Raw genomic sequence first — 15,731 nt, 5'->3', positions numbered from 1 at the left:
TGATGACTGCAAGAGTTAAACATCCCTCTTTGTCTAAGATAATTTTGGGGAAGAGAGGGAATGAAACAGAATTTTGGCAGAAGCCTTTTAGGGTAAAGTTTAGAGGGAACACCCCCCCTATATCCAGGCATGTGTAGGAAGGAGAAAAATTCAGCTTTTTCATGCTCTTGCTGGAATTTGGAGACACATCAATCTAGGATGATATTAAACTTCATGGCGAACATTTCCTTTTCTGAGTATTATAGTTGCTGTCTTTAGTCTTCAAAGGTTCTGGGTTTTATCTGATGTGGTAACCAGTCTTTTGTTTCTTAAAGTATTCCTCTCAAACTTTGTCTGTTTTTACTGCTCGTAGAAATGTCAAGGCAGTGAGATTGCACTGATTGCTTTTTCTTCATTTCTAATTGTTAAATCAGAACACTTTTAACTTCTGCTATAGCAGTCGAGTTCTGTAGTGTTCTATATGGAATTTAGATAAACTTAACAAAATCTTGTTTTTTTTCCTGCTCAGTTTTAATCGTTTGGATTTGCCACCATATAAAAGCTATGAACAACTAAAAGAGAAGCTGCTCTTTGCCATTGAAGAAACAGAGGGATTTGGTCAAGAGTAGAAGTGGCTTCTAGTCAAAAAGGAGATCTTGCATAATAAAAGGCCCAGCCAACTAAAATTGCACACTTAATTGTATATAAGCTTTTTGTTCTGTACAGTGATATTTCTGAAACTCTAAAAGTAGAATTGTTCTCCGTTCTTCCACAAAGATATGCAAAACAGTTCAGCCTTTTCTACTTTTATTTATTGCCCTTCCAAAAGACCAGAAAAACCCCTCATAAATTTTGAAAGCAGACAAGAGACTTATTTAAAATATATATAAAAAATATAAATATATATACTAATAGGCTCTAGTTTTATAGAGCTTTAAGTGTTTGAAAAGTTGCAGCCATTTAAAAGGGCCTGGATTTGCTTTATCTTGGCTTTATTATTCAGAAAAAATGTTTAAACTGCTCTGTGTTTTCTCTTAAGAAACATCTCCAAGTTTGTTTTATTGCATGGCTGTTCTAAAAGGTGTTAAAGGCTTAGGCCAAACGTATCCTAAATATGTAGAAAGATGCTGCTGGTATTTGAGACGACAGAATATGTTGTTCTGTCAGTTTAATTTTTTTAAATATATAAATAGCTGATATATCCCTCTCTACTGATGTAGCCAAGGTCATGAATAAAGCCTTTACTACTTGCACAAGAGTCATGTACAATAAGATGAATGTGATTTAATGTTGAAAGGAATTGGTGCCACTGTTCTGACTTACTGTAGGAGCTGAACAGAATATTTTAATTCATTTGAGCAGCATTGAAATTTGTTTACGTATTACCTTGGGTTATTACCACGAGGATGTTAGGTAATCTTCAAAGAAAAAAATAATAATAAAAGAGAAAATACTACACATTCTCTCCTTGGTCTGGTGTCTTACAGGTTTCTTTTTTGTTGTTGTTTTTTGTTTCCCTTTTCAATCTGTGATGTCCTTTTTACAACTTTGTAGTATATGAATGTAAACTGAGTTATAAGGTATACAAAAGGTAATGTGAACTGCTGCTTTCTATGTTCATATTCAGTTTCAGTTATTGGATCTAGTAAACCCAAATAAAATGAAAGTTACATAAGCTTTGCACAGATAAAAATATTCCTAAGTATTAAATACTCTTGTTCCTCTTAAGTTCTTACAGAAATTCAGATGTACCTGAACTAAGTTAGTATGTCTAAAATCTGTCATTCTTTTACGTAGGTCAGGTTTGTCCTAAGTGCACAATAATATAAAGCCATTTTAAAATTAGTTTTATTGGCATTGAGGGCATTTGCTGAACTGCAAAGATGTGTTTAAAAAAAAAAGAAATTTAACACCTTATTCATGTGAATTATATTAAATGCTACATTTAGCAAACTGTGCTTCCTTATTATAGAGTAAAAACATGTTTAAAATTACCATTTGTATTATGCTTTAAATATTAACTGTAAATTCCATTACATTTAACTTATACAGAATTTTGTACACATGCAAATGATTTCTTAGAATGATTAAAACCACTTCTGTAACATATCATATTGCACTGTTAAAAGTGTACATGCAGAAAAAAAAGCTATATCTGTTCATGTATCTTTCCAACACAGCAACTGAATTCTGCCAAAATTTTATTTTTTCTACATATTGGATTCTCTTGAGGCTTTGTATTGCATACGCACAGCCTACTGTGGAGCTGTTAACCTGCACATAGCTTTGGTAACACTGGTAGTGCAACGGGCTCAATAGACTGCTATCTTAGATGACCTTTCTGTAAGAGTTTCAAAAATTTCCACCACTTTGAGGGTTTTTCATACTACACCAAATATCTTCTGCAAAACCATTTTCATAAATATAGCATTAAATTAATTTCAAGTGTAAATCCACTTAAATTATGACTTATGCTGGTTAGAATGGAGGGAGCTTTAAAAAAAGAAAAAAAAAGGTCAAAGGCTGGGCAACAGAAGTGTGTGTGGCTTGCCTAAAAGACAGTTAAGAGGGCTAAATGTCATAGAGTTGAACTTCATGAATTTGCACTAATGAATGACTTGGGTGACCCACTACCAACTGCTGAATTTTGTGAACCTGTGAGTAAGTGAACAAAACAGTAAAAATAAAAAAGACAGCACATCACAAGAATGTAGTTGCTTTATTGTTTTGATAATTTTAGCTGTCTGATACCTGCAATCGTTTTTCCTGTGGATAAGGGTTAGTAAGCAAGGAAAAAACCAAACCTAGTGGCTTTCTGTACGTGTATATGATCTATTGGTTTCAAGACTGACTGAAAGCATGGTGCTCGAGGAAAAAAACCTACGATTTATACACTTGTGTGTGTGTGCGCATAGTTAGACTTTCTGGGAATTTCAGTAATACTGCATTGTAACTGCTTCTTTTCCCGTTTGCATTCCTTGTAATTCAGCTGTATTTGGGGGGAGGAAGGAAGACCGCAAAGAGAGGGAAGGTAGTAAAGGCTGGAAATCAGACGAGGGAACCAGTGAGGGAATACCACTTGAAGGAGCTACTGAGTAGGTCATGGGTTCTGTTTGTTCCTTTCTTCCTGCAAGCAACTCAGCTGCTCTTCTCCACTCGACAATCTTTACCTGGTACCCGGATACCCTTTCTCTTTGTGCAGATACTGTTTTCTGCAGCAGAAAAGGCACCAAAGTAAGGTGCCTCTGCCACAAAGCTGCCAGAAGTGGTTTTGTGTATGGCAGATGTTTTTGTAGTCTATGAATGCAGAAAATTTTGAAGAATCTCTCTGAAACACTACATCTCATCTACCCCGGGACTTTTGACATATCAAAGACTTCATTTTGATGCTCTACTAATAGAAGAATAAGAATTACTTTACTGTAGTGGAGAAAACCACCTTTTAACTAGTTTCATGATCTGAGGCTAGAATTAAAACTCTAGATCGTCTCTCAGCTGTGGATTTTTCTACTGACTTGGCACAGGCTTGCTTTCTTAGTCTAAGCAAATTATACCCTTCTTCATCTTCCTCCTATAGATCACAACACTTTTTTATATTAAATCGAACACCATGTATTTATAGTCAATTTGTTCTAGATTTGTTAGACTTTCTACTGGCAATACCATGTGTATTTGCCTACCATTTTTTCATTATTTGGTCCTCTTTTTTTCTGCTGGGTAACCAGAATATATTGTTTGGAAAGTGTAAATATTTTCTGTGTTGGTTATCTAACTTAGATTAATTTATTTTTCTGGTGAACGTTCTTGCTAAAATAGAAGCAGGAACAAGAAGAAAGTTTTACTTTATCTCTACAAACAAACAGAAGTGTACGTGCTTCCAAATTGTAGTTCCCTCCTAAAGCACTGGGAGTATCCAGTCATCATAGCCTAAGGGAAGGAGCACATATGTCCAGTAAACATTCTGCAGCCACTAAATCCTCAGACTTCACAGCCGCTCAATGTGCAAATAAGTATTTATATTTCACAGAAAGCTTCTCATTGTATATGCTGGTATCACCCATAAATGGATTTTCTTAGGTGTTCCCAATTTCACCTTTTTTTTTTTTTTTAAAACCACAGCACTTTTTACGAAGTCTAACACTACCATTTAAGTGTACTGGAATCAAGATTGCTTGTGCAGCCTTAATGAGAAATCTGTAGGAACATCTAATAATGTGAATATATATTACTCTTGAAGGCCACTGAACCCCACAGAAGGAGAATGCTCTAGAAAAAATTGCAGGTTTGTAATGATGTAATGGCCCTGCACCTCCTTTCTTTAAAGTTATGCTTATTCCTCATACATAACTTGCAGCTGAACAGTGTAAAAAAATTCCCATGTAAATCAACAGACAGGATCACATAATGAAACAGATCTAGCTGACAGTTTAATTGAAACAAAATGGAGACAGCAGGTTTAAGCTATACTTTTATTAACAGCTTCAATAAACCAAAGTAGTATTTGGGGTCTTTTTCCTGTGCTGCTGAAACCTGAGGCACTGAATTCCCATTATCTTGTTTCTTGTTATATAGAATTAAGCAACTCCAAAGCTTCTTTCTGTACCTGAAAGAAATAAATATACTCAAAACAAAACAGTGCCAGCTAGTTACAGGCTCTTCTAGCAGAACTTAGCATACAAGCACTCAAACATTTCACCACAGTTCTGTAAATTCAGAACCCTCCTAAGACTAGTCATTTTTCTTCTGTAGCTCAAGATGCTCAGTACTTGAAACATAGATGCCAGTGCCTTCAGTGTAATTCACTTACTATATGTAGTAAGTTTGTGTTGAATACAGATGATTAGCTCTTGATCTGCTGTAGTCCAATAGTAGCATGTAGTAAGTTGTCCTGTATCTGACCATAACCAGCCAAACTAGGGTTTTCAAAACTCTGGACAGTGGCTAAGGGAGTCTGAGAAGACTGTTTCTGAGGCTCCCTTTGCCTAGGGATTTTGGGTAAAATCTAATAACATTTGGACATGACCTCTATCATCTATATTAGAAAAACCCCCAAACCAAAACAAAAAACCAACAAACTTCTGGTCCTGACAGCAAGCAGTGCAGACAATGTAAGCCAGATACTGCAGATACTCAAGAGGTAACATGTTCAGAAAACCTACTTATGCCTACCTCTGCCAAATGCACAGACAAGAATTCCAATTTCTTTGCAAAGGCCAGGTTCCTTCTTACTGGACTACCAAGTCTAGTTCCCAATTAATTTTGCATTTTACACATGCACCCAGAGAATGGAGAGAATACCACCTCTCTCAGGTCAGCAGCTCTGCACGTTTCCAGGAGATAAGGAAAGATATTTGTACCAGGAGGCCAAGCACTGCTGCAAGCAGATAAGCGGTTTAACAACTTGGCTACTGCACAAAAATTGCTACTGACTCCTTTTGCATTGTTTCTAAAGAAAGGCAAGCTTTTGTGATCACTGGTTTCCTGTGTGCCTCCAACTACTAGTAACCGTTAGAAGATTTAACTAATTTCCTACATGCCGAGACCACTACTCCTTCAGGCTATTAAATTCCTATACACTTTGCAAAACAGTGGAGGGACAGAACCTTTAGTTGTATTTCTATTGAAAGGTGTTACTGAAGGAGCTCACTTGGGAGAAACAGTTCGAGCCTTACTGAAGAATCTATGGAGGCAAACCTCAGTAGTGTTTTTTCTGAGGTGTGAAGTGCAAAATCTTACCAAACTATTTCTTGCAATTAGGACATTCAGAATGTCACAACACATTCTGATGCTTTCTCTAACAGTTAAAGTATCTCATGCTGCAGCTTCATGCTAAATGAATTGGAGGTCAAACACCTATAAGAAAAAATCAATTGGAAATCAGGCTTTGTTACTCCTGATGTTAACAGGATTGTTATGAAAGATAAGTGCAATTGCTGTGGTTTATACTGAGTGAAGTATTAGGTCAGAACAAGTCTAATGGATTAACCCTCCTGGAAGTACTCTGTATGTGTTTAGGTAGGAAGCAGATGCCTACCCATCCAAACCAGGGTCTTTCCGAGCAGTTCAAAAGGGTAATGAAGTGCCTCAGGTCACCTAGTGTTGGAGATTTGCTGTCAAAGATACATTACTTCCATTTGTCTCAATTCAGATAGTCTGAATCTCTCCCTGGGGGCCTGCAAAGGACTACAATGTCAAATTTTATGGATCTAGCAAGTTTTTGATACATCCATGCTTTTTTCTTCCTCCTGTTCATGTGGTTTTTAGCTCTTCCAAAATATGATTTCTACCTTTCCATTTGTAGGCATATGCAAAGTGAATCTGTGCTCACACAGACATAGGTTAGCTCAGGTGCCTGCCTTAACTTCAACAACACAGTTAAGCCTGAGTTGTTGTTAGCACTACAAAAACATCATGAAGAACAGAGAATAATAGTTCTTTATTATAAACAGAGGATTTCCAACCATTGTGTTCAGAGGCAGTTACCAACATACTAGAATTTCTTGGTGTCTGGATGTGATCCTGGATTACAGGTGCTGAACTACAATTTACTCCAAGTTACCTTTATAAAACATTCCACTGCCATGATGTCCCATGTGTTGGTTACAATATATGATTGTACTATTACAGTTCTTAACTTCCTACCTGTTTGTCCTCTTCTGTATGTGCAGGATACTCCTTTGCCTTACTTAACCACAGAAGAGCCATCTTTTTATTGTTTAACTTCAAGTATGTCTTTCCCAAAAAGAGCAAATTTTTGCTGTAGAAATTTGGGTCAGCTGTATAGAGACAGGAGAAAAGCTTTAAATGAGAATGAGCAGCATACTACCAATCAAAGCCATGATATAGCATCACTCTTTTAAATACTTAGTTGGGAAAAGATTAATAGTATTTTGGCTTTGTATCAGAAGGAAGCCAAGGTAAAACTTCTACTTGCTAGATTTTGGTCTCATATACAGTTACATTACCTAGCAGCTTGTTAGTTAATATACCAAATGAGACTACATTCCTCACAAAGAGGAAAGCAGTGAGGTCAATGCACAACAGCTTTGCTTTGCAGATTCTGTGATTTTCTGGACCTAGTAGGTGCAAGAGGCAATGCAACAGCTTAGCAAGTGCAGGCAAGGAAATGAAATGGCAGTTCCTAGCTTCAGACCACACACATACAGTATTAGCTTAGCTTTTGCTGCACAGAAAGAAAACTTAAAACTCTTTGTACCCACATTTAACATTTTTCAGGAGAGATTTAAGAAGTTGGTTTTATAAAGCATACTTTGGCTATCAATCATTATTAGTCTTGCCTACTGTTCATACTTATAGCAGAGGCTTTCTCTGCTGCTGGATCTAGGGTCAGGATTCAAAATATATGGAGGTGTTTTTGAGGCACATTTTGAGATTAAGTAAGTCCACCATTCCGGTTCACAGGTGCATTCCTTGACAATGAGGGGAAGATACACAGTGAACTTTTTTCCTTTTAACTTCACTGATAAAACCACATACAAATCTTTCATACAACACTGTCCTCCCTTGTCTTCCTTTATCTTTCAGCTAGTCAGTTTTGCTTAATGGCTTCCCTCTTGGAAAAATAATAGTCCGTATTTTCTTTTACATCTGGACAGGTTTACTGCCCGTTAGATTGGCACTCTGATCCAAATAGCTTCTGAAATAATAAAAAAAGTGTGCTTTCTCTGTTGTTCTATTTAGAATACAGAGGACTTTTGAACTTTACGAAAATTTAGGAAAAGTGACATAACATTCCCTTTTGCTTGCTTCTTCCCCCTGCATTCCAGTGGAATGCCTTGGGAAAGAGTACTTTGTTACTAATGAAGGTACAAATTTCACTTTAATACTTATCCTGAAAAAAACCCTGGTGTTACACTCAAAGTGATGATAGTGAGCATGTAATGTACTTCAAGTATCTCTGATGAAACATTCCAATGTAACGGTCCAGTGTGTTGACTAGCACAACAGGCTGATATGTTTATCTGCAGATCATATGCTATTAAGATAATACCAAAAGCTAGAGTTTTATTGGAAGTCATCATTCCTAAAAGTTATTATTCTGTCCAAAAAGGCTAGAAGTATTACCTTCCTCTGCCATGTGGAAGTAATGAAGAGCCTGCAAAAGATAAGGTTGTCTTCTTTAAAATGGAGAATAAACTCAACACAGTAGTCAAACTAAAGCCTTACACGCATGCTTAACACAGCTGAATAAGGACTTCCTGTCCATGATCTTATTTTTATTAATTCAGCATGCTACTGATGGTTCTCTTCAATGTACAATCAGATCTGACATCTCAGCAGAACCAGTACTTATCCAACCATTCCCCTGCCACTTCCTCCATAAGTACAGTACCTCCTGTTTGTCCCTAGCAAATTGGATTGTGTTTTTCCAGTCTTCAACTTGTCAAGATCATTTTTTAATTTCATTTCTACCATCCAGCATATCTGCAGTTTCCCCCGTCCAGTTCTCATGTATGAATTTAACAGATGAAACAAATCTTATGATTCAGGTCATTAATGTTGACTATACTTCAGGGAGAACTGATTCCTACAGAACACCAGTTAGTATCCTCTTACATGAGAATAAACCTTTATGAAATCCGCACGTATTTTTCAATTGGTTTCCCATCCTGCACATCAGAAATTTCAGTCCATTCCTACCTCTTCTGATGTTACTAGCTGGAGGGAAAATACTGTCAGAGAACTTAAAACTGCGCATGTATCTACAAAACAGATTTTGTACTGAAACTGCAGAAGTCTTACCAGTATGGCTCAACTACAGGTTCTGGGACAAGTTTACTTCTTCAGCCACTTTAAGCGCTACAGAACTCGATGCTGGGACTGGCCTGATTCTGCAGTATTCGAAATCCTGACTGACAGTGTGTATTCTTCCAAGAGTGATTTTCAGCAAAACTTACAAGGTTGACGTTCCATTAAAAAGTTCTATTTCTTTTTCAATCAGAGCTTAGATTGCTTTCTGTGTAACAGCAAGCAGCCTTCTACAATTACTTTGTAGTGACTCTTGCCCCCTGCCCACCCTTAAAAGAAGAAAACATAGTGGGCCCATTATTGGTTGAGCTAAACAAACGAAGATTTTAACAGCTGCAGCAAACTTTCCTAATACCAATTTAGTTTTCAAGTTTCTATATACGTACAAGTGTTTAAATAAGATGCACACTGTGTAGACACCCTAGAAGATATACATATGGACATATGTTCTAGGGCGTATGACAAAGCAATTTTCATAGCAAAGATGAACAAAATTACTCTCAACTGAAAAAAACCACACCATAGGGAGCCAGGGGATGAGAAGGTACTTGTTCGTGCTAAGTAACAAAGCAAGCTGTTGCTTTTTGCATTTAGTATAAAGGGAAAAAATCTAGTAGTCCTATCAAATAAGTACATGGTATAACACCACCATATAAATCATCAGCACTGGAACTAGTACAGACAGTTATCTGCAATAGATCGTAATAGTAAATACAAACTAAGTTACATATAGCTTGTTATTTTCTGCTGCATGAACTACGTGAAATAATTTTCACTATTCTAGGTGTGTTACAGCTGAAAAAAAATTTTTTTTCCTGTTTTTAGATATCCCTCACTCTCCTGTTATATTCACATTTTATTATTGACAGTTGTAAACTCACAAGCGCATGCTTATTCCATAAGTAGAGGTCAGCTTTGTCAGGAAGGTTAGTAAAAGTGTATCAGCAGCTTTGTGAGGGGAATAATAATCTGTGAAACATTTTCATATTGTACCTCTTGAAATGTGGAGGTCGGTGGTGTGGCAAATAGTGTAGCAGCTATTTTTCTTTGGTACCATGGCATTTCGGCAAAGGAGTAACACCTGGAGTGAAAGGAAACATTCATATATACCCTTCACATTTTTCTCTTTTTTTTGAGTAACATTCTCATATCTTGGATGTCTTAATTGTTGTTTCCAAGAGTCACAAAAACTGTAGCCACACTGCAAGTTCTATAAGCAAGTTCTTACGACTGTACAACAAAATAGCAAGATGTTTGAAGTTGCTGCCTAGCTCTGCTAAAGAAATTTTGGTGTGTCTTTTACTGGGAACTGCTATTACATTAGACAAAACTGGATACAGTTATTAGCCATGAGACAGCTTTTGAGCTTGAATGATTGTAACGATTTACGTATATTTGATATTTTTCTAATACATTTGCAAAAACAGGGCACAACCAAGTAATGTCATTGCCTTACCTCAACACTACCTTCTTTTTCTTAATTATTAATATAAATAAGATCTGCAGTACATTCCTGAAAGACTCTATAACCTATAAGAATGAAAATAAACCCAGGAATCAAACTACTGTGCTCTAGGCTAGGCCATACTATGCTGTTTTCCTATGTACTAAATAACAAAGGTAATCAGCCACCCATCTTAGAGATGTTGAAAGGATTAAACATTTGTTAAGTATTTCAAATATGTAGAACATACGAGGTGTAAAAATGTTAAACAATGCTATTCAATTTATTACCCTCCCACAATGAGTATAAAAATATTATTCACTGTGTAAAATAGAGCACTCTAGAGGAGGTGAAAAATTAATAAATGGAAGTGTTCAGAGGAGATGGGGGCAAGGCACGGAATACACAGTCTGAGTTGAAATTTTGCCAAGAGATGTGCCTTACCAGAAATGCCAATAAAAGAGGTTCAATCCAGGATAGACTAGAAAGGAGAAAAATACTCAAGAATTGGCTGATACCAAATCCCAGTTTCAGATGAAGATGCTCTGGGATTCAATAATGAGTATATTTAAATATATAATATGGTGCCACAAGCAATAGTGCCAAAAGCAATAATAATCTCACATTTTTATCACCTTTTCTAATGTTCCTTAGGAACAATGTCTTAAGTATTTTCCAGAACAAGCTTCCTATCTCAAAACTGACCTGGAGGCTCATTCAGTTGGTAGCATACGCTTCTGTTTAGAAATTTGGACTATTGCAATTGTTAGGTCATGTGGGAATGAGTGGTGGATGCTGAAAAAACAAAGTAAGTTTGTAAAGTAGTAAACTCTGGAGCAGTAGACTGTAGTTTACTCTGATACTCGGGAGTCCAGAAAAAAACATAGAGAAGGTGGCTGTGGTTTTTAGTATTTTTAAGCTACGAATACATTGGCTTTAATTATTTTCAATTTCTCAATCTTACAGTAGAGATTTCCTGCAAAACAATGTAGCAGCTTTGGTCTCTTTCAGACAAATAACGAGAAATGCTGCCTGGGGTCTCTCACTAACCCATAAAAGATACTGCTTTCAATCACACTGCTTCCACAGAACACTCTGGTTAGTATGGAAAGTTGTATTTCCAGTCCCTTCACCTGCTATGTAACAGTAATTCTTAGTACCCATTTCACTGAGCAGTAAATTCAATTTCAGAGATTTTTGTTAATGCATATGCATTTATAAGCTGCTTTACTTAAATGTAACTTTTAAAATACAATGACAGATAATAACAGAAGTCTTTTAGGAACACATCTCACTTTTAATAGCTTTTCACTATACACAGATTGTATTAAGCTGCACCCATCACTGAAATTCAATGTAAATTCAGTGTTGAGTTTTGTCTCCATTCACACTAGTAGGACAAAATGAGTTGTACTTACAATCTCTGGTGTCTGCTATGGAAACATACTTACGTCTGCAAAATGAGTTTTTAATAGTTCCATATAGTAATACAAATAAATTGAATGAACAATTATTTTTCATCTTTTTGAACTGCATAAGAATTAACAGCCAAGACTTTTTTAAGGCATGATGTCCTATACAGGTTCAGTAGGTTTTCATGTTTGCATCAACTAATTACAAGCCACTGAAGTATTCCAAGCATTTCTGCAATTCATGTAATACATTTTATATTCTGGCACTTTTCTTTGCCACATTCTAACTTTTGTTTGAAAGTACGCCTTACCAAATGCCTATAAGATGAATTGTTGTAGCATCTTTTGGATTCAGTTCAATGGCTCTCTAGTGAGAGGAAAAAAAAGAGAAACAGAAGATGTAACAAGTTGTTCTGCCACATCTGGATTAAAATACATAAAAAAAAAAGTAGACTTGTTTTCCTACTGTTAATTAAACCAGATTAACAGTGTGTAGAATTTCAAGGCAATATGGTATTTATTCAGTGCACAACTAAATCGGCTCATCTCCAAGAAAGTGAAGTCACTGACAGATTGCTAAGCAGTTCTGTTTAGTAGGTCATTAAGAGTTTCACGTGAGACTTGGCATGTTCAGATTTTGAAATAATTTCTGGTCATATAAAATTAGTAGTCCTTTATCTTCTCCAGGATTTGTCCTTTACTGCTACACAATCCACAGTTAGAAGGACAGCCACACTTCCATTTCTCAATAGCACTGTTACACTTTATCTAGTCCTAAGAGGTGTCAAAAGCACTTCAGCTATTTCAAGACTCCCTTTTATAGGGACTTAGTTTACTGCAGGAGATCATTTGTACTCCTTGCTGCTGGGGCATTCAGGACTGTCACAATAACCCAAAAACCAAAGTGTCACCAGGAGATTTGAACAGAAGTACACTTGCAAATTTTTGCCAAATAGTTCACAACTATCACTCAATCTACATACTGGACGCATTAATGCTGTTGTATGCAAAAAACTTTACATTACCTGGAAGTGCTCTTTGATAACAATGGCATTTCCAATTTTAGTCTTGATTCCTTCAAAATCTCCAACATCACTAAGGCAAATTCCATACCACTGTAATTCAAAGAACAAAAATAAAACATTTAATACAGCACTATAGCTATTAATAGTAAATTAAAAGGAAAAAAAAAAAAAGAATAGCTGCCAACACCACTAATGAGAACAAGCAAGAAGTATTTGTTATGAACAGCTCAGGCAGCATCAGAGCAACTTGCTGGTCTGCTTGCATTAACGTCCTCTTCTTATCCAAGATGCCAACACAACTGACTATACTTTGTTGCTCTCTGCCTGTGAGAGAAGCAGCACAAAAAAACCCCAACAGAACAAAGCCAGAGCCTGAAGTATTTCCAGAGAAACTCTACAGAGCTACTACTGTGCACAGAAACACCATGCTGAATGTGGGGCATGTACATTTTTAAGGCTACATCAGAGAAGGATGAGCTGATTACATCAGCTGTAATCAACCTGATCAGTCACCTCCTTCCATGGTCCTGCACACATTTAACCAGTTCCTGTTTCCTATATAGAGGAAATATAGCTGCAAAAGTCTGAACTCTGATCTTCCAAGAAAGTTAGGGAGAATTAGAAGTCTCACTCATTCTCAACTGAAAAGTTGAATTATGCTGAAGTTTGCTGAAACAGCACAATGACATTTGTTCCAGTTTCTACTGGCAGAAATCAAAGAACAAGATTTCAGTTATTTTGCTTGGCTCACCTTGTGTGCTGCAAAATTTGATTCATTTTTTTCAAGTGCCTTTTTTGTATACTCAAGGGCTTCATACGCCAGTTGTCTTTTCTCCTCTGCAGAAGTACTACTAAGCTGAGCTAGATCTCGTGATGCCCGCGCCAGCCGCCATAACAACTCTGCGTCATCACTAGTTATGAACAGAAACACTAACATTTTAAAACAATAATGGAAAAAAAAGCAAGCAACGGTCTTAAACCAGTCTTTAAATATGTATCTCGAGTGATAAGACAACAGCATATCATCTGTCATTCTATGCTATATACAACCCCAAGCTAACGATACCTTCGTTCTGCGAAGCAAACGTATCTGTAGGAAAGGACTTTGTTTTCTCAAAAAAGATGCAGATTTTAAAAACCCAACAGTACCACTCAAAACACCAGAAGGAAAACAAGCACTACTTTGTTCTTAGATAGACAGTATTTTTTGCAGTATTCCACTGATTTTATATTAACGTTTACCAGAATGTTTAAAAAATTATGCATCTTTTTCCCTGTAATTGTACCTAAATAATGAAATTCTTCCTACAACAATAGTGAAAAAACATAGATTAGCCATACCCCTAACACATAAAGCTGTACATTTATATATTTATTTTTATCACTATATCAATCGGTGTATGGTATGTTATAGCCAAAGATAAGGGATTTTAAGTTTTATTATTGAGTTAACATATTGTTTTGAAACACTGCTTGCACTTTACTGTACTTTTAGCTAATTACCATTTTAATTTTGGCTTAGTATTTTAATAGAGACTTTAATATTAAATTTAAGTTTAGAAAGTCTTTCAGAGGTTCTGGCTATAAAGCTCCCCCCCCAGCAATACTGAAGTCAAAACTACCAGAAACCAAAAATACTAAAAAGCATACAAGAGTTATTGCTAAACTCGGAGTATCAATAAAAGCCAGTTTTCTTATCTGGAAACTGAGTCACTGCTCACAACGCAGCAGTCTTGCTCTAATTAACACAGTAACACAGAACTAGCAGACTCATTTTTCAGCCAAGTCACAAAAATGTGAAGTACTGCTACTGGAATCATTACTCCTTACAGAATAATTAGTATTGTTAAACATCTAGTAGCAAGCTTACATGTTGCTTATGACACGGTGTCCCTTACAGACTAGGACCTTTACTTAATGTCCAGGCTTTATACTTGCGCCCCTGGCAAGAACGAGGGAAAAACCCCCAAAACTAGAAACGACTGAAAACAACTGAACAGTTGACTTCCTCCAGAAGCGTTCTAGGAGATGCCTTGTCTCCTCCAAAGGAATGGACTCTTCAGTTTGCAATGCATTTTCTGCTTTTTCCTTAAACAGCTTGTTCCAGTTCACTTATCAATAATGTTCTGTGCAGTTATGACAACTACATGAGTAAGGAGCTCTTTTTGTTCAGACTCAAATCCTAATGTGAGACAAATGAAAATGGAAAGAACAGCTGCTCAGCAATGAAAAAGAAATGAAACAATGACTCAAAAATTTTCAATACCTGAATTCTAGGTACTTTGATTATTTAGTAATGTCTAGACACATCATGAGGTTTTGCATTGTATTTTAAAGGATTCTTAGAGTAACAAAACACAAGCAAAAACCCCTCCTCTGCAGGACTGAAAAACTTGAGTGTTAATCCTCACCTTCTACAGCTACCTGTCCTTTCTTCATTCATTTTTGCCATTAGGAGGAAAAAGATCAAGAGTCCTTCTTTCCTGCTTACATAAGGATGAAAGCAAGGTTCTCCAGCATACCACAGTGGGAACATTAGTTGAAAAATTGATACAGAAGAGCACTGAAAATAAGTCGCAGTAATATCTCAATGCAATCAAGTACCTGTTTTTATGTTGAACCAACAACTGATACAGCTTTTCTGTTTCTCCACTCCCATACAGGTAGTCTGCTTGCTCTATAACTTCTTCCACTTAAGGAGGAGTTAAAATTGTGGAAACAGAAGAACAAATTACATGTAATTAGGACATTATAGCATAAATAAAACATTTTAGAGCAAGACAACCTAGCTGAAACACAAAGAACAAACACTGTAGTTCCTTTTTAGGCCAGCATTTCAAACAACGTAAATGCACAGCAGGATTGAATAAGCTACATTTACAATGAACAACTAGGAAAAGAAACAGTGCTGAACACATGCCTCTCGTGAAACTACAAAACAGCTTTCAGCAACAGAGTTCTGGATGCTTAACAGACTTAACATTCAAAAGTGTCTTTCTCAATGGATCAGACTACTAGAAGAAATTTGTTTTCTTCTTTGTGAAAACAGCGGGGGGGGGGGGGGGGGGGGGAGGGTCAAAGAATAATACTGAGGGGGGGGGG

General features: G+C 36.5%; 3 protein-coding genes across 5 annotated transcripts in view; 2 read left to right on the top strand and 1 right to left on the bottom strand.

Annotated features, from left to right (window-relative positions):
- WWP1 (WW domain containing E3 ubiquitin protein ligase 1) overlaps window positions 1–2,490 on the top strand; it is a 63,100-nt gene extending 60,610 nt beyond the window's left edge. The window contains exon 24 of the mRNA XM_010568143.1: window positions 509–2,490. Coding sequence (XP_010566445.1) covers window positions 509–608 — 100 coding nt within the window. The 3' untranslated portion in view covers window positions 609–2,490. The remainder of the gene's footprint in view (window positions 1–508) is intronic.
- Window positions 1–15,731, top strand: part of CPNE3 (copine III) — a 52,023-nt gene that overhangs the window by 684 nt on the left and 35,608 nt on the right. The gene's annotated exons all lie outside the window — the stretch shown is intronic.
- The window catches only part of RMDN1 (regulator of microtubule dynamics 1), a 14,057-nt gene continuing 2,609 nt past the window's right edge, over window positions 4,284–15,731 (bottom strand). Inside the window, exons 2-9 of one of the 3 annotated variants that reach the window (XM_010568145.1) lie at window positions 15,234–15,321; window positions 13,381–13,540; window positions 12,630–12,719; window positions 11,916–11,971; window positions 9,742–9,829; window positions 8,065–8,095; window positions 6,622–6,755; window positions 4,284–5,832 (exon numbers count right to left, since the gene is read on the bottom strand). In XM_010568145.1, coding sequence (XP_010566447.1) covers window positions 5,809–5,832; window positions 6,622–6,755; window positions 8,065–8,095; window positions 9,742–9,829; window positions 11,916–11,971; window positions 12,630–12,719; window positions 13,381–13,540; window positions 15,234–15,321 — 671 coding nt within the window. In that variant the 3' untranslated portion in view covers window positions 4,284–5,808. Of the gene's footprint in view, window positions 5,833–6,608; window positions 6,756–8,064; window positions 8,096–9,741; window positions 9,830–11,915; window positions 11,972–12,629; window positions 12,720–13,380; window positions 13,541–15,233; window positions 15,322–15,731 lie in introns of those variants that run through there. The other 2 variants (XM_010568144.1, XM_010568146.1) reach the window with 2 other exon arrangements.

The sequence above is a fragment of the Haliaeetus leucocephalus genome, unplaced genomic scaffold, assembly GCF_000737465.1.
Source record: "Haliaeetus leucocephalus isolate CR32 unplaced genomic scaffold, Haliaeetus_leucocephalus-4.0 Scaffold239, whole genome shotgun sequence".
Classification (NCBI taxonomy): domain Eukaryota; kingdom Metazoa; phylum Chordata; class Aves; order Accipitriformes; family Accipitridae; genus Haliaeetus; species Haliaeetus leucocephalus.
The sequence above is the reverse complement of the archived record's forward strand: the minus strand, read 5'-3'. Positions and strand labels throughout refer to the sequence as shown.